The sequence below is a fragment of the Cuculus canorus genome, chromosome 23 (genome assembly GCF_017976375.1).
Source record: "Cuculus canorus isolate bCucCan1 chromosome 23, bCucCan1.pri, whole genome shotgun sequence".
Lineage (NCBI taxonomy): Eukaryota > Metazoa > Chordata > Aves > Cuculiformes > Cuculidae > Cuculus > Cuculus canorus.
Genome location: NC_071423.1, coordinates 4,308,467 through 4,335,564, shown reverse-complemented (window position 1 = coordinate 4,335,564; position 27,098 = coordinate 4,308,467). Strand labels below are relative to the sequence as shown.

The 27,098-nt window shown below is 50.4% G+C and overlaps 1 protein-coding gene across 10 annotated transcripts; it reads left to right on the top strand.

Annotated features, from left to right (window-relative positions):
- Positions 1-25,870, top strand: USP28 (ubiquitin specific peptidase 28). 10 transcript variants are annotated; one of them, XM_054087012.1, is made up of 26 exons: positions 1-27; positions 4,450-4,527; positions 5,875-6,007; positions 7,182-7,290; positions 7,889-8,051; positions 9,219-9,305; positions 10,415-10,552; positions 10,972-11,045; positions 11,600-11,676; positions 12,051-12,196; positions 14,234-14,361; positions 14,520-14,615; positions 15,399-15,578; positions 16,162-16,364; positions 16,599-16,669; positions 16,973-17,201; positions 19,034-19,258; positions 19,780-19,919; positions 20,101-20,286; positions 21,181-21,276; positions 22,061-22,239; positions 22,337-22,415; positions 22,666-22,745; positions 23,765-23,888; positions 24,707-24,905; positions 25,552-25,870. In XM_054087012.1, exons 1-26 carry the CDS (start codon positions 16-18, stop codon positions 25,725-25,727), a joined length of 3,408 nt encoding a protein of 1,135 aa, XP_053942987.1. In that variant the 5' UTR covers positions 1-15; the 3' UTR covers positions 25,728-25,870. The 10 variants fall into 10 exon arrangements, with proteins under 10 accessions (XP_053942987.1, XP_053942986.1, XP_053942984.1 ...); XM_054087011.1 differs by lacking the exon at positions 1-27 and adding an exon at positions 1,148-1,225 and having other exon boundaries at positions 19,055-19,258; XM_054087009.1 differs by lacking the exon at positions 1-27 and adding an exon at positions 1,148-1,225.
- Positions 25,871-27,098: the final 1,228 nt, after the last annotated feature.

The following is a 27,098-nucleotide window of genomic DNA, read 5'->3' as shown; positions in this document are numbered from 1 at the left end:
TGGAGAGTAACAGACATGGAAACCCCGGTAAGAGTGATGAAGCAATATAGGGAAGGAAAAAACATGGTTAAAATTGTTAAAATTAGCCACGATTTGACAAGAAAAGGACTTGTGTGGTGTGGTACAGTGCAGCGTTAAAGCGATAGAAGTGATTTTGCAGGCATCCTCTGCTGGAGTGGCTTTGTGTCATCCGAAGGAGCCCCCCGCCCCTCTCCCAAGAAAGCTTCAGGGATGCAGGGGAGAAGCTCGGGGTTCAGGAAGGGATGCATTGGAGATGCTCGGGGTGAAGGGATGCAGGGGAGATGCTCGGGGTTCAGGAAGGGATGCAGGGGAGATGCTTGGGGTGAAGGGATGCAGGGGAGATGCTCAGGGTTCAGGAAGGGATGCAGGGGGGGATGCTCGGGGTTCAGGAAGGGATGAAGGGGAGATGCTCGGGGTTCAGGAAGGGATGCAGGGGAGATGCTTGGGGTGAAGGGATGCAGGGGGGGATGCTCGGGGTTCAGGAAGGGATGCAGGGGGGGATGCTCGGGGTTCAGGAAGGGATGCAGGGGGGGATGCTCGGGGTTCAGGAAGGGATGCAGGGGAGATGCTCGGGGTTCAGGAAGGGATGCAGGGGGGGATGCTCGGGGTTCAGGAAGGGATGCAGGGGGGGATGCTCGGGGTTCAGGAAGGGATGCAGGGGAGATGCTTGGGGTTCAGGAAGGGATGCAGGGGGGGATGCTCGGGGTTCAGGAAGGGATGCAGGGGGGGATGCTCGGGGTTCAGGAAGGGATGCAGGGGGGGATGCTCGGGGTTCAGGAAGGGATGCAGGGGAGATGCTCGGGGTTCAGGAAGGGATGCAGGGGGGGATGCTCGGGGTTCAGGAAGGGATGCAGGGGAGATGCTCGGGGTTCAGGAAGGGATGCAGGGGGGGATGCTCGGGGTTCAGGAAGGGATGCAGGGGAGATGCTCGGGGTTCAGGAAGGGATGCAGGGGGGGATGCTCGGGGTTCAGGAAGGGATGCGGGGGGGGGCGATGCTCGGGGTTCAGGAAGGGATGCGGTGGGGGGACGCTCGGTGTGCAGTGGGGTTTGTCGAGGGGGATGGGGGATGGAGGATGCCCTCGGCCAGCGGTCCGGGCGCTCCCGGGGCCACTCGGGGGGAGCGAGGCCGGAACGCGGCGGCGGCGCATGCGCGGGGCCGCCCCGATGACGGCGGAGCTGCGGGACCGGGGAGGCGGCGGCGCGGTGAGAGGCGGGGGGGGGGGACACACCGGGGAGGAGGGGGACACGCACCGGAGGAGAGGGGACACACGGGGAGGGGGGGGGTCTGTGCGAGCCCAACGCCCGTTCCGCCGGTGCGAGACCACCGAGACCGGGGGCGGCGGGTCCGGGGGAGAAAGGGCTGGGTGGGAACTGAAAGAGCATCGAGTTCAGCCACCGGCGCTGGTGGTGCGGCTCTGGAGTGCGGCACGGGTGGGGATGGGGCACGGGACGGTGTCAGGATGGTGCCCAGGGCATGGGGATGGTACTCAGGGTGCAGGGATGGTGTCAGGACGGTGCCCAGGGCATGAGGATGGTGCCCAGGGCACAGGGACGGTGTCAGGATGATGCCCAGGGCATGAGGATGGTGCCCAGGGCGCAGGGACGGTGTCAGGATGGTGCCCAGGGCATGAGGATGGTGCCCAGGGCACAGGGACAGTGTCAGTGTGGTGCCCAGGGCATGAGGACGGTGCAGGTACAGCGTCCAGGCAGTACCCAGGGTGCAGGAACAGTGTCAGGATGGTGCCCAGGGCACAAGGACAATGCCCATACAGTGCCTAGGATACAGGGACGATGCTCAGATGGTGCCCAGTGTGCAGGTACCGTGTCAGGGTAGTGCCCAGGCTGCAGGGACGGTGTCCAGATGGTGCCCAGGGCATTGGGATGGTGTCCAGGGTGCAGATACAGTGTCCAGGTGGTGCTCAGGACATGGGAACAGTGTCCAGACGGTGCCCAGGACATGGGAACAGTGTCCAGACGGTGTCCAGAGCACAGGTATGGTGTCCAGATGGTGCCCATGGCATGGGGATGGTGTCCAGACGGTGCTCAGGGCACGAAGATGGTGTTCAGGGCACAGGAACAGTGTCCAGATGGTGCCCAGGGCATGGGAACAGTGTCCGGACGGTGTCCAGATCAAAGGTATGGTGTCCAGATGGTGCCCAGGACATGGGAACAGTGTCCGGACGGTGTCCAGAGCACAGGTATGGTGTCCGGATGGTGTCCAGGGCACGAAGATGGTGTCCAGGGCACAGGAACAGTGTCCAGATGGTGTCCAGGGCATTGGTACAGTGTCCAGACAGTGCCCAGCTCACAGGGATGGTGTCCAGACGGTGCCCAGAGTACAGGGACAGTGCCCAGGGCACGGGGACAGTGTCCGGATGGTGTCAGGCATGCAGGAATGCGTGTTGATAGAGGGAGAGTTCGCTGGCTGCCTCTTCTCCCCTTGATGGATATGGATTTGTAAAAGCCTGGAATGCAGACATCATTCCCGGTGCCGCCGGTGGGCTTTTAGCCCTCTCCAGATCCATTTTCCCACAGATGAAGTGCGAGGTTGAAGGCTTTGGCTTCTTCCAGCACTGTAATTCAGTGTTAACAGCGTTTGAGTTTGGATGGTTATTTTTTCCGGCAGGTAGGACTCTGGGTTAGTTTTTCCAAGCGCAGGGTGTATTAATAGAGGCAGCACGCTGGTACTAATTAGCAATTTGATTTAAAGCCCCATAGCGCCTAACCTCAAAAAAGCAATCAGCCAGACTGCTTACAGCAACAAAACCGCTCCCCAAAAACTGAGCAAATTTGTGGTGGTTCCCGGTGGTTTTTGTGGGCTTCCAGGCAGCCGCTGACCTCGCAAAACTCATACGGGATGAGCTCCTTAATACAAATCTTCCTCTTCAAAGGTTGAATAAATTTGCGCTGGACACCGTTGGAATATCTCAGGGCGGTGGGGATCGACTTTTACAGTTACGGCAACCTTTGTGAGTCCTTTTGGCGAAGCAGAACCACTGAGAATCATGTCCTGTCCTGCCTCGGGTTTCGTTATTATAGTGTGGTTTAGTAGCGTGGGGTTCGAAAGAAAAAACACACCCTATGGCGCTGGGTGGGGTTAACCGCCGCGCGTGCCACGCGCTGAAGCAACATGATGCAAGAGGTTTGGCTTTGTTGAACCGTGACCATCTGGAGCCTCGCACCCTCGGCTCCGTACCTGCTGTTCCTCATCACGCCCTGGCTGGACCTGAGGCTTCCCAGCACCTTCGGCTTTTCACGGGATGCGCTGGGAGTGGCACTGAGCGCCACTGGGAGATGCGCTGAGCTGCGGGTGGTGTTGGAGGTGGGACTATCTCAAATGACTTGGGGAAATTCCCATCAAAAAGCAATCTGTTGGAGCCACCGATAGGGATTCTGCTCTCTTTCGTGTCTGTGCGTGGGGCACATCCATCTGTCAGCGGGATGGATGAGGGGCTCCAAAAACTTGTTGGCTGCTCACTGGGTGGAACTTGCTCCCCGGTGACATGAAAGTATCTTAAATTATTTTTCTCAATGATGAGAGTAAGTAGGAACTTGCGTTTCTTCATCTGCAGTGTTGCTGATTAAGATTAATTAAAGGTGTGATCTGAGGAAGCTGGGATTCCCTGGGCTGTGCTGGCAGGAGGCAGCCTTTGTAGGTCAGGCATACGCAATCCTGGTTTTCCTGTTGTAACATCCACTACCCACAACGCCGGCTGTGTCTCACAGTGTTGGGTTTCACCCAGACTGAGCTGTTGACGAAGAGCAACCATGGCCACAAAAGGAGGGTGGTGGGACCACCCTGGAGGGGGCTCCTTGTAGAGCAGCCAGTTGAGTTATCTGTAGTTTGTACTCCTGGAGTAAGCCAGGGCTGCAAGGGTTTGATAAGTCTGGAAAAGAAAATCTGTGGAATTCTGGTTTTTAAGTTGTCAACGAAAGAACAGAGCCCGGAGTGAGCATCTCACCAAACCTCAAGCTGCCCGTCTGACGGGGAAAGGAGCAACGACAGCAGCCTCTGGGCCCTTATTCTGACACCTTATTGTCAGCGAGAAGTGACGTGCACAAATGGCATGTGTGGCCCGGCTGAAAATAACCCCTCGCCGATCCCCGGGGAGCAGGCAGGCTCCTTATATGTCCCGCTGCACATGCCGCTGCCGCCGGCCGAGGGGTGCCCCTGCCCTCCGCAGGTGCCGGCAAACATCCTCGTGAGGGTACAGCAGAATGTGCCTTAGTCCGAAATAACTCAAATAAGGTGTTCAGCCTCATGTGGGTATTGCTGTTGGGCGAGGGCGGATGGGTTTTTGTATCCATCTGCCAGTAAAAAGGACGGAAAGCAGCATTATTCCATTGAGCTCTCGGCACGCCTTCTGGAACCAGCTCGACAAGTCCTGGCCACCTTCTCACACGAGCTCTTTATTTCTTCCGTGTAGGAACACCAGATGCTTTTAAAACAGCTGAAAGAGATCACGGGAATTCAGGATCCGGCTTTCCTTCATGCAGCTCTAAAGGTTGGTGACTGTTGTTGTTCCATGGAAAGGAGAGCTCTGGATTTGTCCCAGTAGTCGGGCAAGACCACACTCTCTCCAAATGCAATGCCTGGGTCGGATGCTCACTGGTGAGCCCGTGGGCTGATGCTGAGCCCGTGGGCTGATGCTGAGCCCGTGGGCTGATGCTGAGCCCGTGGGTTGATGCTGAGCCCGTGGGCTGATGCTGAGCCCGTGGGTTGATGCTGAGCCCCTGGGTTGATGCTGAGCCCGTGGGCTGATGCTGAGCCTGTGGGCTGATGCTGAGCCCGTGGGCTGATGCTGAGCCCGTGGGTTGATACTGAGCCCGTGGGCTGATGCTGAGCCCGTGGGTTGATGCTGAGCCCGTGGGTTGATGCTGAGCCCGTGGGCTGATGCTGAGCCCGTGGGTTGATGCTGAGCCCGTGGGTTGATGCTGAGCCCGTGGGCTGATGCTGAGCCCGTGGGCTGATGCTGAGCCCGGCACTCAGGGCTGTGCAAGCCATCCTGTGTGTGCTGTGTGGGGTAATTTGGTTCATTCTGCCCTCGCTTTTGCTTCAGTTGGGGCCACAGCTACTGGTTGTCTTATCCATCCCTGGAACAGTCATCTTTGCTCTGAAGCGAGGGGGGACACAGATTTCTGGGACTTGGAGAAGCATTATTTACCTGGAAATATTCCCTCTCGTATTCTATGTTTTAGTGCTTATAAACTGTAGTGCTGCGCTGGCTGCGGCCGTGTCGGTCGGGGCTCATCAGATGCCCTCCCTCCTCCTGAGGTGTCGCAGCAGGATGAGGGCTGTGTTGCAAATACACGGAGAGGCTTGTTTGAGGAAATCCTTAAATCATAGGATTGTAGAACAGTTCGGGTTGGAAGGGACCTTAAAGATCATCTAGTTCCAACTCCCCTGCCACGGGCAGGGACATCCCAGTAGATTGATTAAATGTTCCTTCCAGAAGTAAAGTCTGGGGAATGTTAGGGTAACTGTAAGGGGGTTTATCCCATCGCGATGCTCTGAAGAAAACCCTCACTCAGTAAGAGACACATCGTGATTCCATGACTCTCCCCCTGGCAAAGTAACCTGCCACATCCTGCGCCTCCTGTGACTGCTGGAATCTCTTGCGAGGAAATGGAATTGGGTAATGGGGTCTGTATTGTCCTTGCAATATAGCCGGAGTGCTCTCCGGCAGAGACATTCCAGCCTCTGCTATTTTGGGCTCTTACTACTGCTTGGCTCTCTGCAGCGGGCAGGGCCGGTGGCGGTGTGCCTGCCTCTGCCACAGATGCAGTACGTGTCGTCCCAGCGCAGGTGAGTAACCCTGGCACTGTGGATTTTTCCCCTGTCCTCCTGCTAGGCTGCCAATGGAGACCTCACGGAAGCAGTCACCTTCCTGACGGAGGAGCACACGCAGGAGCCGGCTCAGGATGCTGCTGTTGCAGAGCCGTCGGCTTGGGAAGAGAGTGCTATGGGCAAACAGCTTCCACAAAGTAAGTCATTTCTCTGCTTACCCTTACGGTTTCACCTCTTCTGGCCGGAATACCGGTCCTTATGCTTCTGCCAGTGAATCCCTCCAGCTTCTGTCGCAGCGCTGAGCTGATTTTGCCAGTGTTCACCACTTGCTGTGGGACAGCTCAGGGAATTAAGCTTTCCTGGTGAAGGAGAGCTGCATTCCAAAGGAAGGAGCCTCAGTAGTGTCCTAACAGTGTTTTTATAGGTGACACACAGAGGTACAAAGCTGTCATTTTAAACAGCCGGTCTCAGCTAACACAGAAATTCCACAAAGCTCCTAAAGCCAAGCAAGCAGGGGAGGGAACTGAATCCCTGTGAGGATCACGTATTTCTTTCTGACAGCATCTCGTAGCAAAACTGAGTATTCAGTATCGCATTTCCATGGAAACTTAAACTGTTGTTTGAGCTGGCAATTCGACTACCTGGAAATTGTTCTCCTAGATGTTACAGGTACTGGCAAAACCAGCCGTCCATTTGGCACGTGTAGATGGAAGAAGTCTAATTGTAGCCTGAGGTCGTTGAGAACAGTTTATTAAACCTTTTTGCTCATGACACACCCATTAACTGGAGCTTTCCCAAGTGGTGTTATCACTAGGCAGGCTCACAGCGCCGAAATGTGCTGGAAGCTTTGAAGCTACACCAGGAGCAGCGCAGTGCCCTTTGTTCCACCCTGTAAAGCTTCCACCTCTTCCAGAACTACTCATTGTCCTTCCTCCTCCTTTCCTGCGTAGCCGGTACATTAAATTTCTCATAACTGAGCATCCTGACCTGTGTGATTCTATTGAAATCTTTTATTTCCCCAAATAGTGTCAGTTGTCGACACTGGTGTTGAGGCACAGCACCTGATGTTTCTGTTTCATTATTCCAAGAGATCTGCGATGTTCCCTCAAGCTCTGAATTCGGGGGTGAGGAAATGTGGCCAATACAGCTGCCCGGTCTGTGCTGTTCTTATCCACCCAATCCAGGGCTTTTCAGGTTTCCTAGCGTGATCCAAGCTACGAGGATTTGTATTTAAAACCTGAGCTAGAAAATTCTGCTCTATCAATTGAAAAATCGTATTTCTGAGGTGTAGCGTTTTCTAAAGGTTCTTTTAAACGAAGTGTTTGCCTGCTCCTGGTGGAGAACTGATCAGAATGCTGTCTCCGCTCCTAGATGTTCCTGCTGCACTTACCCCTAACGACACAGACCTCCACGCCGTCCACACCTTCAAACCACTGGAATCACCAGGAGCTCAGGCTGTGGAAAGAGACTTTGAGGAAAGGTCAGTGGGTCCGTATGTTGGTTTTGGTTTTCCCAGGTATTGCAAGTGGATTCTTAAAGTGGTAACTGCAAAGCAAACATAAATCACCTTCCAGAAATATCCCTGCTGCTTTTAGGTGTGCTCATTGCCACCTTCTGGCCAGTTGGCCGTGATTTCTGGGGCAGCGCTGCGAAATGATGGTTGGAATAGAAAACACAAGTTGAGTTGTGGCTTATTGAGTCCCCGCTGCTGCCACACAAAGGGCGCTGTGCTGGCAGAACCTTCAAATCCCACATGTAGATTCACCTCACAGCAGTGACTGCCGAGCTGTCTCCTTTTTGCCACGGGTGGGATTTGCCTCCAGCAACAACTTGCAGGCACGAGTTCTGTAGGGTGCTGGTTCACGAAGGGAAACAGGCATGCCTTATTGCCTTCTTCCATCATTCCAAGTTCTACTGCAGTCATGTTTCCCATCTACCTCACTCGGGGGCTGAAACCTTTCCGGAGTGTGGTTGTGCCGGGTTCATCCAGCAGCACCTGGCTCCGGTGTCCCACTCGTGCTTAGGGCAGTAGTTGTAGGGAATCTGTGTGAAACGGTGCTGTGCATCTTTTGTGACAGATCACCGGAAGCACATTGTGCCGAAAGCAAAAACCGCTCCAAAAGGAAACGCTGTGAAGTCTGGGGAGAGAACCCCAATCAGAGCAACTGGAGAAGAGCGGGCGACTGGCCGGTTGGAATGAAAAATATTGGGAACACGTGTTGGTTTAGCGCTGTCATACAGGTAAACTGTATAGAATTGTCCTGGAATACTGCAGTCTTGGAGTCAAAATGTTTATCAGTTGGAATTAAATATGCCACAAGTCTGTGAATCATTGTGTGCAGATGAGCGAATGTTACCATGGTCAAATGAGGCTTCTGATTTTTATCTTGTAGGATCATGGGATGGTTTGGGTTGGAAGGGACCTCAAAGCCCATCCAGTCCCACCCCCTGCCATGGGCAGGGACACCTCCCACTGGATCAGGGGCTCTGAGCCCCATCCAACCTGGCCTGGAACCCCTCCAGGGATGGGGCAGCCACCACTGCTCTGGGCACCCTGGGCCAGGGCCTCCCCACCCTCACAGCAAAACATTTCTTCCTAGGCTCCCATCTCAATCTCCCTTCTTTCAGCTTATTCAACATAGTTGTGTTTGGTTCTGGGCATGCACAGACGGAGCCAAAGAGCAGTTTAATAGACTGTGTAAAAATAGAGGGGGATACACATCATCTGTGTGTGTGCAGGGGCTTTTGGTGCAGTCATGTCCAAATGCTTCCTGAATGACAGAGGCTTGACTGCCAAAGTGAACTGATAATTTAATTTTGCTGCAGTTATTGTTGGCTCCATAATACGCGGTGTATCGTATTCCAGTTAATGGAACGCTCTGGCGGGGATGCCTGAACAACTAAGTGACTCGACAGCGTGTATTATTAGCGATAACCTAAATGAGAAGAGACAGCAGTGAGTGGGGCTGAGCAAGTTCGTCTCTTCTGACCATTTCAGGTCAGCAGATAGATGTTAATCAATCATATGGCTCCAGCCTTGAGGGAAGGTCGGAAAGCTTCAAATGGGCCCTTTCTCACTGTGACGCATTCCTGCATCCTTTCTCTGAGTTTGCCTGTGCAGAGTGCGTTCCTAAAATGATTAAATATATTTAATATATAAATATATCCTGAAATAGTTAGAGATATCCTTGTAATGGCAAGGTGAGATTTCATTCTTTGGGTACTGATGTGCTGGTCCACCACACAGACTGCTCGCTTTGTAACTGTTTATTTCCTAACATGAGGCTGTTGAAGAATTAGTAGTTAACAAAAAGGCTGTGGAGTAAAAGAGTGATGATGGGGCATGAAATGGCAGTGAGTCAGATCCTGGTGGGTGCTGACTGCTCTGTACCTCTCCTTCCCTTTCAGTCGCTGTTTCAGTTGCCGGAATTCCGGAGGCTGGTCCTTGGGTACTCTCTCCCACCAAACGTGCTTGATAATTGTCAGAGTCGCACTGTAAGTTTTCATTGAGTAACACCGCAAAGCTTCCTTCTTTTGTGCTCTACTGTTCTACTCTTTCTCTAAGCGGATTTAATTTGGGGCCATCTGGGACTCCTGTGACGCTGTTAACGGCTTTCAAATTGTCAGACTGCATTAAAGACAAATTTGGGGAATACATTTCAAAGACAGAGTCGCTGTAGAAAAAAATCTGATGCTTCTCATCAAGCTTTCCCCTAGAGTTTCTGACTGCTGCGGGGGGAAGTTTGTCCAATAAAACATTTTTGGGAGCTCCAGATTGTTCTTTTGTGTAAAACAGAATCTAGTATGCAGTATTGGAGCTGGTGTTCGAGTCTCTTGGAAGGGGCTTCTCACGCCGATGCCTTCAGAGAGCAGCCAGCAGAAGGTGCTCAGGAAAAGGCATACGTCAATTATCAGAAGTGAAGGCTAATTCCTCTAGCTTGTGGCCACCACTAGTGACGAGCTTTGCTTTGCTTGCTCTCGTGTCTGCTCTTGATAATCTGAAAACCCCAAAGCGCGGGCAGGATAAATTCATGAATTCATAGAATCACAGAATAGTTTGGGTTGAAAAGGACCTTAAGGATCATCCAGTTCCAACCCCTCTGCCATGGGCAGGGACATCCCACTGGCTCAGGCTGCCCAAGGCCCATCCAACCTGGCCTGGAACACCTCCAGGGATGGGGCAGCCACAACTTCCCTGGGCAACCTGGGCCAGTGTCTCACCACTCTCATGGTGCAGAAATTCTTCCTAATGTCCACTCTAAATCTGCCTCTCTCCAGTTGGTACCCATTCCCCCTCGTCCTATCACCACAAGCCTTTATTCACCAGCTTTTGCCGTCAGTTGTAGCAGTTACCGCTCCTGGCACTCTGGGTTCTGTTCTGGTTAAATCCTTTCTCCCGTACGTCTGTTGAGAGATGGATTGCTCCCAAGAAATGACACTGCATGTCCTTCTTTTTTCATCCTTGCTGAACCCTCCCCTTCTTTCGGCTGCTAATCTGCCTCTTAGGGTATGTGCCTATGCCTCAGGTATTCTGTAGCACTTTGGTTTAAAATGCTGATTTTGAGCTGCAGGAAACGTTTGGCTTTTCTTCTTTTGCCATGCAGGGAAAGAGAAATATTGCGTTCATGCAAGAACTTCAGTGTCTGTTTGCTTTAATGCTTGGGACGCGTCGTAAGTTTGTAGATCCTTCTGCAGCACTGGAACTCTTGAGGGACGCGTTCAGATCCACGGAAGAACAGCAGGTAAATCTGCCTTAAAAAGCTTTTTGCTTTCTCAGAACGGCACTTGCAATCCTATTCCGCCTCCTCCCGCTATTACTTCCAGAGGCCCCCTCCCATGTTTATCAACCGACAAGCAGCTGTCCCTGTGTCATTTAGGGGAAATGTACGTGCTTGCTAATTAAACAGCCAGCGTCGCAGCGCGCTACCCGGCGCCAGCTGGGTGATTGGGTAGCGATCACAATCGTTTCCTCTGATCTAGTTTTCAGACGAGCAGAACATTCATTGTTGGTCTAAATCAGCCCAGTACTTCAGTTCACACTCCCCTCAGCTGGGCAGGTGCCAGGCGGGTTGTGTTCCAGTAGGTTTGTGAGACCGGCAGAGCAGGGAAACAATTCCTGGTCGGCATCGCGATTGACTCTTGGCTTTTGTCTCTCTTCTAGCAAGACGTGAGTGAAGTCACACACAAACTACTGGACTGGCTGGAGGACGCGTTCCAGCTTGCTGTTAATGTCAAGTGAGTTCTCGGTGATCTCGGGAGTTTGCTGAGGAGAACCAGGTTTGAAACAAGAGGGCTTTACGTGACAGATGCTAGAGAGTGGTTTTGTTCACTGACGACGATACTCCTCCAGCTTGAAATGTGCTTATGAAACCTTATACGTACAAGTGTAGGACTCTCTTCAATGCCGATACGGCCTGCAGAGGAAATAAGCTTTTTAGGGTAACTCAGCAGAACTGATGTCCATGAAAGCTCTGGTAGTTTGGAACAGCGTCTCAAAAGGTGATGCCTTCACTTGTTTGGGTTTTCTTCCTTGCCGATGTGTATGTTATCGGAGAATTATGGAACGGTTTGGGTTGGAAGGGACCTTAAAACCCATCCAGTTCCAACCCCCTGCCGTGTTACGATGGGCTTTTGAGTATGAACACGGATGGGCGCTTCATCTGTACTTTGTGCCCGGGTAGAAAACTTTACTTTGGGCCGCAGGCAGATTCCCAAGCAAAGACCACGATTTGGACTTGGGGCTTTTTTTCCAGTTGCAAACGAAGGTGTGCTTTTTCTTTCTGAAACAGGAGCCCTGGGGACAAATCTGAAAATCCAATGGTACAACTTTTCTACGGGACATTCTTAACTGAGGGCATCCATGAGGGTGAGTGCAAGGTCTGGGAGATTCTTTTCTTCCCTCCTTGGAGTGTGTTGATTTGTGGCAGTAAGGACGTGGGATTTTTTTGCGCATTCCTGATGAAATTGCCTTTTTCTTTAAACCTATAAATAGTCTTTGTGATAAAAATGTTACAGACAATTTTAAAGGCTGCCTTCTGAAAACATTAAGTAGTCACTGGTATTCCTGTACGTAAAAGCACTTGTTCATCGGGAGAATTGCCCTGCCCGGGGTGCGTACAGGGAGCTGGATGCGGTTTGGTTCTTGCAAATTGTGTCTCTACCTGGTGCTGACAGGCGTGGGTTAAGCGGACTTGATTTGTCCTCTGAAGTTCATGCTTTTCTATCGTTTCCATCATCCAGGCAATGCATTTTCCAAGATCGAGACCTTTGGTCAGTACCCCCTTCAGGTAAACGGTTATCGAAACTTAAACGAGTGCTTGGAAGGAGCCATGGTGGAGGGCGAGATGGATGGGGCGGCATCGCAGTCGGTGAAGTATGGCGAGGAGGTTAGTTCCGTGGGGTTTCGTGGAGCTTTTGGGTGCCTGCTGCAGAAAAAAATGCAATGCAGACGGCACAGGGGTGTCTCGCTGTGTTCTGATAGCTTTAAATGGCAAATGTAAATGTTCCTTAAGAATTGAATACGAAATATTCTCTGGATACTTGGAATCTCGCATAAACGTACATTAGTATTACATGGTGAGACACCGAGTGTTGCTTGTTTGTAAAGCTGTGTTGTCCTGTAGAGCCAGTTCGAGGCATTTGTTTTAAATAAAAAGGTAAAGATGTGCTTCTGATGCCTTGTGATAAAGTCTCTCTCTTTCTGTTGAAGCCTACCTGTACCTGAGTAGGGGGAGAACCACTGCCTCCATAGTTTCGGAGGGTAAAAGTACAGTGCTTAACTCCATGGTATGCCATTTGGAATTTGTATCTTTCTCCCTGTTACAGTGTGTGTTTTCCCTCTCATTTCCACTCTGCTCTTCCAACTGTGCTGATTTTTTTTTTCTTCTTTTATTTTTTTTCCATTTTTTTTTCTTTTCTTCGAATCTCACGAATCACAAACCAATCATAAAACACTCGGTCACAGGGAAGCGGGAAGTGAGGGAGTGCCTTTACATTCAGCATGCGACAAGTGGGAGAGCAGCCGAGGAGTTAGAGGAGAGACAGACTGGGAAATAATGCTCAGAAACGTGCAGGGAGAGGTGTTGCAGTTCAGGGAGAGCATCCGAGAGACACGTTGCTGTGGTTGAAAGGAGGGATGGAGTCCGTTCCCGCTGGGTGCGTTTACAGGAGATGTGGGTGAAGCCGATGGAGGCTGGTGCCGGAGACAGGGGGACGCAGGGAGCTGATCGGGCAGGATCTTCTCAATCCAAAGTTTTTAATTCCTGCAAATCCTTCACCGAAAGATAAGGGAAATTATGGTGGAGGTGTTTTAATCGCTCTTTGTACGGGCAGAAGGAAAAGGCACTGGCTTTATTTCTGAGAAATCTGACTGGAAAAACTGTGCATCTTAATTTCACTTCCCAGGATGTCGTGGCTAGAGGACGGCACGATAGGGGCCGTAGATCATTTTGTCTTTTGAGAACGTAGGTGAGTGTCCTGAGGCTCAAAGCATCAGTGGGATTAATGAGAGCTTGCATTTCTCTTAGATAATCGCTGTGCCAGTCGTTCCTTCTCCGTCTTTGTGTTCTCTAGTTCTGGAGACTGGGCTTCTCCTCCGAAAGTTCTGCTCCCTGTTCTTCCAAAGTCTTTTTAAAATAATAAAAGAAATTGCCTCCATGGGGCGTATTTCCCATCTAGAAATGTGCTGTTGAGCTCTGGTGTGGGGCATTTTACTGGCCTGACTCCGTGCTCATCCCGACCCCGGCAGGGAGCGCGGCCGGAGGATGCCATGCCAAGGTGGGCACAGGGTATCGCTGGCAGTGGGTTGAGAAGCCAGGAAGAGAGGGATGAAGGGGAAATTCAACACCAAATTCTCTTTGTGGCTCTTTGAACGGTGTTTGGAATGTACAGCACGTGGAGGTTTTCCCTAAATCTCCTAGATCAGTTTGTAAATAGAGAGAGGATGAGGAATCAAGCGCCGCTTAGGGACTTCTGTTTCGTTCTTCATCGCTGCATGTGACCTCCGTTGGGAAAGAACTCTCTCAGAGGCTCTTAGCTGACATCCAGAGTTTGCTTAGTGTCTGCTAATTTTGTAAAATTCAGTGCTGGATCCGTTAATAATCCGCGAGGCTGGATGTGTCAGGCAATGAAAAGTAACTTTCTGCAAGCTGTTACGAGGCTTCTTCAGAGTGAAAATGGAAAATGGCAGTGGGAATTTTAATCTCGTAAGATTTGGATTTCTGACTAGTCGCTCCATAAACGAAATATTTACTAATTCAGTATTTAGAGACAAACAGACACTTTGGGATCAATATAAAATCATTCAGGATTAATCTAAAATGATTTAAGATTAATCAAAACTCATTTAGGATCAGTCTAAAATGCGCCGTTTAGCGGTCATCTTAAAACAAGTCCCTTTGGGGGCATTTCTGCTTTTGTTACAGCGCTGGTTTACAAAACTCCCACCAGTACTGACCTTTGAACTCTCCCGATTTGAGTTCAATCAGTCCCTAGGACAGCCAGAGAAAATTCACACCAAGCTAGAATTCCCCCAGACTATTTATATGGACAGGTGAGTCGCTCTGTTTCGGTACTTTTAAAGCCGTTGCTTTGCTGTAATTAAAGAAATTAAGCAGGTTTTATGGGTGAGCGAGGAAGGAATATTTGTGAAAGACTGGATGTTAGGAGTAAACGGATCTGACAGGGAGGGCTCTATATTTCCCTCTTCAGGTACCTCTACAGCAGTAAAGAGCTGATTCACATGAAGAGAGAAGAAATGAAGAGGTTGAAGGAGAAAATGGTGCTTCTGCAGCAGAAACTGGAAAGGTAAGGAGACGTCTGGCTTTGGTTTTGTGCCCTCTGGAAGCAAAAGCTTCCTTTTAAACCAGCATTCCAACAGAAGAGAGACTTGTAGGGAAAGGAGAAGCAGAACCAGGTTTGTTCTGAGAAGCGTGGGTGAGGAAGTGTGGTTTTTTTCGCCAAAGTCATGGGGTTGATGGTTCCTGAACACTCCTGATGCCGTTAAAAAGAGTCGGTTTTTTAAAGGCTACGGTTGTCACTGTCAGCCGTGTGGCGAGTTTCAGCGAGGGAGCTCAGGAACACATCACAAAGGTGGTTTTTTCATACTGGAGGTCTCCTCTCGCTTGGCGTTTGGCTTTATGTACTGGGGAAAGACGGAGATGGAGAGCAAAGACTCGGCTTGGCGACAGACAGGAGATTTACTTTTCCAGGTGCTTTGTGTAGGAGTCCTGTTAATCAGCACTAAACTTGCTTTCAGTTTGTGTTTTTAAAATGAAGAAGGGGCAAGCAAAGAGGCGAAGGGAGGTGAAGGTGGGCCTGGTGAAAACTGCTCCTATTTAGGCTTCACCTGTTGGTTTTTTCCCCTCTCCTCCCTTCAGTGCTTCACCTGCCTTCATCCCAACCCCGGAGTCATCTTCCTCGTTGCTCTCCTCTCATCAGCTCAGGCTGGATGAGGCGTTGACCCCCGTGATCCAGCGGGAGGTGTCCCTGCCCATGTCAGGGGGGTGGAACTGGATGGGCTTTGAGGTCTCTTCCAACCCAACCCACGCCATGATTCTATGATCAATGCACCCCTTGCTGATTCCGTAGGTACATGAAGTACGGCTCCGGCCCGGCTCGCTTCCCGCTGCCCGACATGCTGCAGTACGTTCTGGAGTTCATCACCACTAAGCCAGCGAGGGTCGTTCCTCCGGCCCAGGGCTCCCAGGCAGCGCTCCTGCCATCCCAGGCCGAGCCCTCTGTCCCGCACAGGTTCTCGCCGCCAGACCGGTTAGTGGACAGGAGTAAAAAGAGAATTTTGCCTTTCAGCTTAGTGCTCCTGGATAGAACACTGCATTTAGTCCATTCTGTTTCCTTCCCCAAAAGCATCGCCGTATTCCTCGTCTGAGCAGCAATTCTGAGTTAAATTCTGTACTCTTTTTGTTTAGGCTACTGATTTTTTTTTGCTTCATCAGCCCGTAAATTATTGCAATATTGGATTATTACAAACGTGGCCAAGCGTGGTTGGTTTACACTCTGAGTTCAGCTGAGTAAATGCATGAATTTGTTAGTAGTAAGGGAAGGGATTTTCCTATTTGCTTGTTGCGAAGCTGTTCTTACGGAGTTCTGTAAGAATTTTGGCTTTTATTCATGCTATATTTTAATTTTCTGTGTTAAGGAAGAAGCACATTTCAGTGTACGTGTTCTCTTTACATTTTATACTGCCCCACAAAAGGAATCCTGTTTTGGCCCCGGAGTATGTTTTGTGGAGTTGATTTCTTATTCTTTAGCAAAAAGGGAAAAAAAAAATCAAAAATAAAAACACTGAGAAAGATTGAAAGACCTTCCACTCCTCTTGGATTTTGCTTCGCAGCGTGCAAGAAAGGAAGGCTGCTGGGACGGGAGATGCAGCTTGCTTTTCAGCAAATCCCTCGCTGCAGCAGGAATCGAGGACACCACTGCAGCCTTCTGAAATACCCGAGCATCCAGCTCCTCACGCGGTTTCTGAGGAAGAGTTGAACCTTGTTCGCACGTGCCTGCAGCGATGGCGAAACGAGATTGAACAAGACATGCAAGGTGGGCCCCTGATATGTTTCTTGTGGGTTTTCCGCTAAATGCCAGCCTGATTTTCATCCCCTCCGTTGGATACATCTGATGTACAACTCATCTTGTGCAGGCTCAGCCCTGCCGTTAAGTGAGCTTGACGGTTACTGCGTGGCTTCAGACTTCTGGAAGTGGAAGGGGCCGGCGCAGCCTGCTGAGCAGTCATTAACGTTTCTGTCTTTCTCTCGTTGGTGATGTTCTTGGCAGATCTGAAGGAGTCCATTACCAGAATCAACCTCTCCATGGAACAAATGTACTGTGACCCTCTCCTCCAACAGGTAGGGAATGCGGCTTCCGTAGGGCGATATCGAATTGATATTGCTGTTATTGGGTTTTCCTGTCATCCTCTTTATCGTACTTTAAACAATCCCAGTATGATGATGAAGCAGAGAATAGGTTCTTCCTGAAAATCTTGTTGCTTTTTCGTTCAAAAGTCCGTTCTCACTTAGTGGGAAATGTACCGTAGGGATCAGGAGCCTTGTACCAGGCCACAGCTCTGAACTTGGCTGCAGTGTTTGTACTGAGATCGGCAAAGTCATTTCCCCAAAGTACATCTGAAACGGTGTCCGTGTGCGTTGCAGGTTCCCTACCGTTTGCACGCGGTCCTGGTGCACGAAGGGCAAGCGAATGCCGGTCACTACTGGGCGTACATATATGATCAGCCCCGCCAGCGCTGGCTCAAGTACAATGACATCTCCGTGACCGAGTCGTCCTGGGAAGAACTGGAGAGAGACTCGTTCGGAGGCTTCAGGAACGCCAGTGCCTACTGCCTGATGTACATTCATGACAAAGCATCTTGCCGTGCCACAGGTACCGCAGACAGAACTGCTAATTAATGAGCCATCATGTATTATCTTGTCTCTCTGCCCCGCGTGATTGTTGTGTTCTTCGGCTTTGGCACCATTGTCTTGTAACAACGCAAAAACTTCACCTCAAATAAAAATGCAATCACAGAATCACCAGGTTGGAAAGGACCCATTGGATCATCGAGTCCAAACATTCCTAATACTCCCTAAACCATGTCCCTCAGCACTTCATCCACCCGTTCCTTAAACACCTCCAGGGAAGGCGACTCGACCCCCTCCCTGGGCAGCTGTTCCAGTGCCCGATGACTCTTTCTATGAAGAATTTTCTTCTGATATCCAACCTGAACCTCCCCTGGTGGAGCTTCAGGCCATTTCCTCTTGTCCTGTCCCCTGTCACTTGGGAGAAGAGCCCAGCTCCCTCCTCTCCACAACCTCCTTTTAGGTAGTTGTAGAGAGTAATAATCTGCTCCATGCTGGATTCATTCCTAAATCCCTGGTAAAAGGGATGATGATTCCCTTCCCATGGCAGAGGAGTTGGAACTGGATGATCTTTAAGGTCCCTTCCAACCCGAACTGTTCTGTTATTCTATGGTTCATAATTTAAGATGATTCATAAGCTAAAAGTGCCAAAATAAAGACAAATCTACCCTGAAGGGTAAAGCAAGCAGGTTACCAGTGGGATTGGGTACAGTGCTTTCTGTATTATTAATGCCTATCAACACTCGCGCTCCCCATTTGCCCCCTCCACCATGAGTTTATTCCTGGCATTTGTCACTTTGAGTCTCTATATAGTTTCATATAAACTGGGTGTTTCTCTTCTAAGGGCATGTGCAACACCTACTACATTATTTCTCCCATTTTTATCGTGCCTTCTGACTCCTTGGCTTGTTTTTCACTGATCTCGCTATATTGAGCTCTTTTTTTTACACAGCCTTCCCCGGTGCGTGAGTTATTGGTAGCAGTGGCTTAGATGTGCAAGTGTGTTTGCAGTGCCAATGTATAAATAGTGACGGGGAGGAATTATCGCGCACGTGGCACCATACATGGCAAGCAGCTGTAGGAGAAACTAATAATTTCACGCGTGGTTCATTGCGATGTAATAAATAGACGGAAACAATAGAGAACTGTCATTCTGTTCATTGCTAAATCCGGCTGATGAGGAGCTGGTGGTTCTTTGTCTCCCTGTGACAGTTCCGTTTCTGAAATGAACCCATGGGTTGGGGGTTTTTTTTTCTCCCTAATTTAATGCAATTTTTGTTGGTTCTGAAAGATGCTTTTACAATGGGTGCGTAAGAGTATCCAATGTAGAGAGCTGACATTTGCTTTGGGTAGATTTGAAGACCTGTCTGAAGCTGATACCACTTGGGTTTGTGCTGGTTTAAAGCTGAATACTGAGGTAGCTCTAAAAAATGGTGCAGAATAGCAGCGTGTCTATCTCAGTGTGGAATCCATGCAGTTCCCTGCGTTTATATGCTCTGCAGAGTTGGGAATCTCATGTCTCCAGCTGAATTAGGACTTTTCCATCTACTGGCAGTGTAAATACCCGCTCCCCATGCAGTGGGAGCCCTTGGATAAGGATGTGTTCATTCGGCAGCGGGCCCTGTGTCTGGAATTTCTCCGTGATCAATGCCGCCCAGTGGTAGAACAACACTGGGTTCTGTTTCCCATAACTCTTGATTTGTCTTTATTTTTGCACTTTTGCTTATGAACCATCTTAAATTACGAAGCTAGTAGAAGGTTGGCTTTTTTTCCCCACTTCTCCCTCAGTTTTAACGCTGTGTATCTACGTAGTCTGCGATGGTGGTGTGGGTTGACCCCCTCCGTGTTCCGTTCTAGCCGGTCCTGCCTTTCTTGTAGACAAGGATGATGGCTCCGAGGCTGGGCAGTTCCAGAAGGAGGTGGAAGCCCTGCCCCTGGAGCTGAGGCATTACATCCAGGAGGACAACTGGCGGCTCGAGCAGGAGGCAGAAGAGTGGGAGGAGGAGCAATCTTGCAAGATTCCGCAGATGGAGCCATCGCCTTCTTCAGAATCACAGGACCTCTCCTCTGAATCAGGACCAGGTAAGACTGCATCCAGTCGTGCAAACTGTGTTGAAATTAGGAACAGCCAGCTGGTCAGAAATACCCCTGCGCTGGAGCCTTGCACAAGTTCCTGGATATCAGGAGAAAACATCGGTGAAGGAGGAACAGCAGCAGGGGGAGGCTTTGTTCTGGCAGTACAGAAGGCTGTTCCACTGTTTTTGCATGTGCATCCTGCCAGGCTGTCATCAGAAATGTTCTTTTCCATTCATTTCTTCATAATGGACAGGTCTCATTTCACTTCCAGCCTTTTTTTCTTTAATAACGATCGATTAGTAAATGTCCAAGTGCTGTTCCGTGGCGTGGGGAAGCGCTACGTGGCAATCCCTGGTGGTATGTGTCATGCCCACCGAAAAGGGGTGCGCACATGCTCACGTGAAATGCCTCCTCCTCTGGGATGAGCGCAGCAGCTCTTTAATCCTAACCTACAAAGCATTTTAGAGCAGGAGAGGAGGAGAAATCCAGCTGTTTGTGCTGTCTGATGCCACCCCTCTGTCCTGCAGATCAGGCGTCAGTCTGCGAGCAGAGTGCGCACTCTCTGGCCTCTGAACACGCCAGGATCGCCAAGGAGCAGACGGCCAAGGCCATCGCAAACACCGATGATGCCTATGAAAAAAACGGTGTTGAGGCTGCTCTCGAGAAGGTAGGAGCTGGGCCCTGGCTCAGGAATCAACCCATTCTTGCCTTTGGTTCCTCTGGACAGACCTTTGCTCTCTCCATTTCTGTGCAGTTCTATATCTGTGCCACATCTGACTCGATCCTTTTTGCTTTCCTGTATTTCGCTTTGGTTTTTCTTACTCTCTTTCTTTTCTTCTTGGCCACAGCCCCAGGAGGCAGAGCCAGTGAAGGCCCAGCCCGGAGAAACAGCACTTACGGGTCAGGGAGAGCCACCACAGGACGCTAAGGGAACCGAGGCTGCTGCCCAGACTAGCTCACAGGTCTCTGAAGTGGAAATCCCCAGTGTGGGGAAGATTCCCATTAGATCCGATGCAGACGGATATAATGAGGAGGTACAGATCCCAGTGCAGGGGTTAATTACTGCCAGTCATTAAGCTATAACTCTGTAGTTCGCTGGCTTTGAGCTTTCCCAAGATTGGGTACGTTGTGGTCTGTCACGGAACAGATCTGTTTGCAACGGATGTTTTCCCACTGTGGAAATGAAGGCGTCCAAACCCAATCGTTTAGCGGTTTCATTTCTAAATCCCATCAGATTTAGAACACCTCAGTAAAAGCGCTCAATTGTTAGGTCTGCACGTTGTTCCTTTAAGTCTCCTTTCTGGCACAACTACATCAAAACTGATCGCAGCGGTGTTAAGGTATCGACAATGCTCTGCTCTCCTCGGTCAGAGTTGTCCCCTCTCAAAGCCGTGAACCGCTGACAGCCGGACTCGCCATACCCCAGCTGCCAGTGTTTTGAATCCGGCTGTCGAATCACACTCTTAGGCACTCGAACAGTGGTTTGAAAGTTCTCTTTTCCACGAGCGCTGTTTGGTTTCACGCCACTCCTTGCATGTGTTTAACATCAGCCTGGGTGAAGTTGGCACCGTGAACTGCTCCGCCGCAGCGCTGTGCTCACATTCCCATCACTTAGGGAGGCTGAACAGGACACGGAGCTTATGTGCTTTACATCCTCACATGCTGAATTCACACTCAAGGCTTGGAGTGCTCAGCCTTTACACCTTTAAGTGCTTAACAAAGCCCTGCATGTGACGTGCACGTGATAGTTGGAGTAGCAAGGCGCGATGAAGCACGGCTCTGGCTTGTTCCAACCCATATTCATATGATTTCTTTTGCACCCCATCTTTCAAAAATGTGTTCCGTTCTTCACCGTGCCTTCTCTTCTTTCCCTGTCTGTTCCTGTTTCCCTGTTCCTGTCTATGTTTGTTCTCCCGCTCCCGTGGTAGGTGATGCTGAGCCCAGCCATGCAAGGTGTCATCCTGGCTATTGCAAAAGCCCGCCAGACCTTTGATCGCGATGGGTCTGAAGCAGGGCTCGTAAAGGTATCTTCTCTGTTTGCTAAATCCAATGGTATGGATATCTGGCTTCACAGAATTAAGAATCCATGCTGTATTGACATGTCAGGAGTGCGAGGGAACGATCTGTGCAGTTTTTCCTCTAGTTAATGGCCTTTCTGTCCTGCAGTTCATTTTCTGCTCTTTTATTGTGACAACATAATTCTATGGATGTACCCTTCAGTTCTAACTCAATTTTAGAGCTTGTAAGAGCTCCCTCCTCCCTGGAGAAACAGCGTTTTTTTCTTTTTATTTTAGTCTTCACTATTTTTGCTGTTTATCCTGTTAGTATTGGCAATCTTCTCAATCTGGAAAATCAAAAGGAGGCTTCCTTTGTGTGCCTTTTGGAATTTGTTGCCTACATCCTCAGTGCGATCAGCAGAAAACAAACCAGCACCCGTGACGTGTGTTTTTTGGTCCTGAACACACACGCTTGCTGTGTGCTCTGTGTCCTCAAGGAATGTCTGCGTGAATGGAGGGATTTGAAAGAATAGGCACTGCTGAATGTATATGGAGCTGGAGTTGGGTCAAAGGCATCCCTGTGCCCCCTCTCTGAGAGGCATTTGGACACCTTGGCGCTTTCTAAGTGCACATTTGATGCGTGCAAATGCCTTCTCCTGACAGCTCAGGGGCTCTCGAGAACAAAACTGAGCAGTGAAGGCTCAGTACTGCCCGCAGGAATCCCATCAGGACAGAGCAGGCTCCATGTCAGCTGATGTGGCATTCCCAGGGCAGAAGAGCGGAGGTGTCAGTGCGTGTATTCCATTGACAGGCGTTCCGTGAGGAGTACTCCCGGCTCTACCAACTGTCCAAAGAGACCCCGACCCCGCAGAACGATGCCCGCTTGCAGCACGTCCTCATCTACTTCTTGCAGAACAAAGCTCCCCAGCAGGTGGTGGACCGGACCCTTCTCGAACAGTTTGCCGACAAAAACCTCAGCTACGACGAAAGGTTTGTGCCAGGGATTCTGAGATGAATCGGAATTCCAGGCTTTTCTCACCTGGGAGCAGCCGGGGCCACTCTTCTGATTGTTCTCACCTTTGAGCAGGTCAATCAGCATTATGAAGGTAGCACGAGCAAAGCTGAGAGAGATCGGTCCTGCTGACATGGACATGGAGGAGTACAAGGTAAGGTGGCTTCCGTGCTGCCCGAGGCATGTGTGTCCGCAGGAGGATGCTGGAAGGGAGGAGGGATGCACTGGGAATCTTTAGGGACTATCTTTGCATTTAACTGAAGTGATTTATGTGTGGGTTATGAGAGACATTTAGACCTTTCCAAGGGTGGAATCTGATCCATTCTGGAGCTGCGAAGGAACGTGAAGCGCGTGCGGGTGTTAGGGGCGAGGCTGACGCTCGGCTTTCTCACCGCTCCCCACAGCGATGGCACGAAGACTACAGTCAGTTCCGCAAGGTGTCCGTTTACCTGCTGACGGGGTTGGAGCTGTACCAGAATGGGAAGTAAGTTGCTTTAATTGTGTATTCCAATAAGATAAGCTGCGGAGCCTAGAGGTGGGAGGCTGCTTTGACGGAGCTTCTCCTTTCTGCCCCACGATGGCCACTTGGAGTTCAGTATCTGAGGGCAAAAGGCTTCCCACCTGGACTTTCTAGTGGCCCTTGATGGAATCTGCTGCCAGCACGGTTGCGGTTCGAATACCAGGACAAGGTGCTGCCTGCTTGCTTAGAGTTGCCCCTGATTTTTCCCTCTAGGAAGCAGAGCTTTAGCTTCTCATTCCCAGAGATGGGATTGCAGCAATGATTGCCAGCACTGTCTTTTTTCCTTTGGACTCCTCTATTAAAATTCAGCTGCCTGGAATTGGGTGTTGTACTTTGTATAAACACACATTTTGGAGTTCCTTAGACTCTTAAGAACTTTTAAAGGGCTTTTTTTTTTTCCCTCCTTGCTGTTCTAGAACCTGTATTTTACATAAACAGTGTGGTGTGGAGGAGGATAGAGGCGTTTTATGAAAAGATTGTAATTTTCTGGATGTTTCCAATCCAGATACTAAACTGGCTTCCAGAAATAGTTCATGAATTGAAACAGAACTGAAATCTGAGGCGGTTAACAGTGAAGAACCCCCAGATTCAGGAGGAACGGTAGACGGGAGGCTGGGCAGCGTGCATCAGAGCTTCCCTGAGGTGACCTGATCTCTGTTCTGTTTCCTCACCGGGAGGGTTTATAGGTCAGAAGTATGCAAAGAACTGAACATGTTACCTTCTGCACTTCTCGGAGTGCTATACAAAAGGTCAGCTTTGGCGTTGGAGCTCGGGCTAAGCTGTACACAACCCGGCTTTAAGGGCTCTTCCTGAGGTGCTCGTTTGGCACACGGTGATGAGGAGGATTAATTACTTGACGTAGGGCATCTGTTCACTTAGGCTTTGGCAAGGAGATGAAGGTGCTCCTGTCAGGCTAGATGCTCGTTACCACTCAGGCCAATTGGGAAGGGTTTCCTGCCGGAGCACTGACCCTCTGCTCGTAGGTACCAGGAGTCGCTCACCTACCTGGTCTACGCCTACCAAAGCAACTCCCAGCTGCTGCTGAAAGGAGCCAGGAGAGGAGTGGACGAGTCGCTGATCGCCTTGTACAGAAGGAAATGTCTCCTGGTTCGTAACGGGGAAGCTCTACGCTTATTCCTGGAAAGGAGGGGAGGGCACAGCCTGGGCAGCATCAGCTCCTATGGAGCAACTCCTGTCCCAGCTGCTGAGTGTGCATTCCCCAGGGATTCAGTCTGTACTACGTCCCCTTTTAATTAGCGCGTTGCGTTTTCAGGGAAGGTCCAGATGCTGCTGAACTCGCTCCTGGGGTTTAACTCCATGCTTCCGTTGTGAACTCAGTCGTTGCATCGTTTTCTGTCCACTCACTTCCTTCCCCCCCCAATATTTATTTCTAATGGTAATGGTTTCCTCTCTCCGAGCAACATATAATGGGGCAGAAAAATAGCATAAAGAGGATCTTTGGCTTTAGCTCCTGCTCTGTGGTTGTCCAAAGCGCTATAACTGTCTCTCTTGTGCCTGTTACCGCGGCTTCTGCCCTTGACTGAGTACCAGCAATGGTTTGGAACTCTAGGAAGTGATAATTCAGTGAAAGAATGTGCTGTACAGCTCTTGGGGAATGTGAGCAGAGGCACATCTGGATCCTGGCATCCTAAAACCGGAATTATAAATAGGCTATATGTACTCTGTACATACACATAGTTAATTACATATGTGTATATAAATATATATATATATATTTAATCACAGGGATCACCACAGAAAGCAAAAAGGTGGGAGTTCCACCAGAACTTGGTGCCTGGCTCTGCTGGTCTTTGCCCTTCTCCATGGCCATCGGCGAAGGGGCCAGGGCTGGGCGCCTTTCCTGACAGCATGAGATGCGTTCTTGCTGTTTACAAGTCTGTCCCCTGATTCTCGCTCCTCTGTAGAAGCTGAACGAGGTGGCGTCATCTCTGTTCGTAAGCTGCGAGGAAGCTCTCGTGACAGAAGGCATTAGCATCCTGAACGAGCTGATCATCCCCTGCATGCACCTCATGAACGGTTACGAGATCTCCAAAGAGGACCTGGATGCCATTGAGGTCATGAGAAGCCACTGGTGCTCCTATCTGGGACGAGAAGACATGGATGGTAGGGAATGGCTGCCCACGTCACCTTTGTTCTTCTGTTTGTGGGCAGGGTAGCGCATAGACCTGAACTAGAAAGGAATTGGAGAAACCTGAAGGAATCTGAACTAGAAAGGAATTGGAGAAACCTGAAGGAATCTGAACTAGAAAGGAATTGGAGGACTGGTTAAAATATTTCCCTTGTACCATAGCACATTGAGGGCACAGACTGTGAGAGGGGAAATGTGCTTCAGCTGTGTACTGAGCTATGTTGTAGAAGAATTTAGTCTTCTGCAAGAAGAAGGATTGAACACGCTGGAGGTATTCAAGGCCAGGATGAACGGGGCTTTAAGCCCTGTGATCCAGTGGTGGGATGGAACTGGATGGACTTTGAGGGCCCTTCTGATCCAAACCATTCCATGATTCCTCTGCCCTGAAATATGAAAAGCAAGTTTCAAGAGAATAGCTTAGCGTTCTCTAGGTGTGCTTTGGGTTTGGTTTGTCTTACCAGATGGGGGGTTCCTGTAGAAGCCTGCCTTGGCAGGAGATGGGTGGCAGTCAGCGCTGGGAGATGGTTCCTAAAAGGCTCCACTGCAGCCCTGGAGCCCTCTGCCATCAGTCTGTCCCTGCTGTGGCACCACTCACTGTTTCCTCTTCTTCCCCAACGACAGCAAAACAGGAGAGGAAGCTGGGTGAGTTGCTCCCCAGGCTCCTTGACTCCTCCACCGAGGTCATTGTTCTGAAAGAGCCCCCCAAGATCCGGCCCAACTCCCCGTATGACCTCTGCAGCCGGTTTGCAGCCGTGATGGAGTCCATCCACGAGGCATCTGCTGTGAAGGTGAAGTAGTGGGTGGGCTTCCAGCACCCTTCAGCCCGCGGCTCCTGTCGGCCAACGCGTGGGCGGGTGAGGGAGGAGAAGGGGCGATTCACATCCAGCGTTGTTTTCTTTGTAAATACGAACAAATAAAAGCAGTATTGCACTTTTTTGGATCTGTGAGCCACGCTTACGTTGTCTTGGATGATGGGCTGCCCAAGGTTCCACCTCGCATCCTGCCAGGCTCCTGCTCGCGTGGTCTGGGTTGTGTGAGCAGAGGGCAGAGAGGACGGCGGCTCACGCTCTGCTGTGCGGGCAGCCGCGTATTTTAGTCAATCTTTGGAATTGTAGCTGGCAAAAGAAAATATGCAGGAATCTTGCCGAGACAAAGCACATGCTGGCAGGGCCAAGAGATGGGACAGGACTGCAGAGGTCGTCTCGACGGCTGTAGCCTCTGGGGAAGGGAGACAGCAGCAGCTCGAGGGTGGGAAGGTGGGTTTTTAGTGCTGCCTTAGTGTTGATGACAACTGCGCGAGCAGAATCGTCTCCTTCCTTGGGGGTGGTGGGGTTTTTAATGGACTTTCCATAGAAGATGGGCCCCGTTTGGGTTTCCTTTGCAGGCAGCCTACGCTTGCACCATCGCGGTTGTTTTAAACCAAATATTGCGAGTAAGCAGAGGCGCGTCCTGGTCGTTAGGATGATGCAGATTTTTCTAGAAGTGCAATAAAAGCATCTGTTCTACGTTAGAATGAAAAAGCACCCTCCTTGTGTTGGTTTCACTCCGATCTTACGCCTTGAGATGCCTCCTGGCTTTGGTGTCAGGGAAGGGAAGTGGAAAAGAAAAATAACACTGGCAAAGTACCGTAGGAATTTCTGCAGCTCCCAGAGAGGCAGAATGGAGCACTCCTCGTGGGTCTCCCGTGGACAGCGGAGCACTTGGGACCTGCCGGGATGGGAATTTCAGATGCCTTAACAGAAAAACAGGTGAGTTTTGTGACTCCTGGACATTCAGAGATGTGCATTGGGAGAGGCTGGGAAGGCAGGTCCTCAGGAAATGTTTGTTCATTGTCGATGCTGGGAAGTTTCCTTTGGGTGTTGTTCTTTGGAGCAGAGAATCTGTTCTGGAGCCCCTTTCCCACTGCGAGCTGCTCTGTCTTGGCTCCGGGGAGGTGGAAAAGAGAACCTGCCCTTCCCAAGCCGCCCGCAATGGGTTAGAGTTCACATTAAATTATTAAAGAGGAAGGTGAAACTCTCTCTGCCTGTAGCCAGTGTCTCTGTTTTCTTTATTGACTGAGGAATTGAAACGTTTAATTCCATGTTGAGCCGCTAATGTGACCCTGCATTATAACAGCAGCCTTTCACCTGCTGCCGCTGGCCCAGCTCCGACAAACACACGGTTCTTGT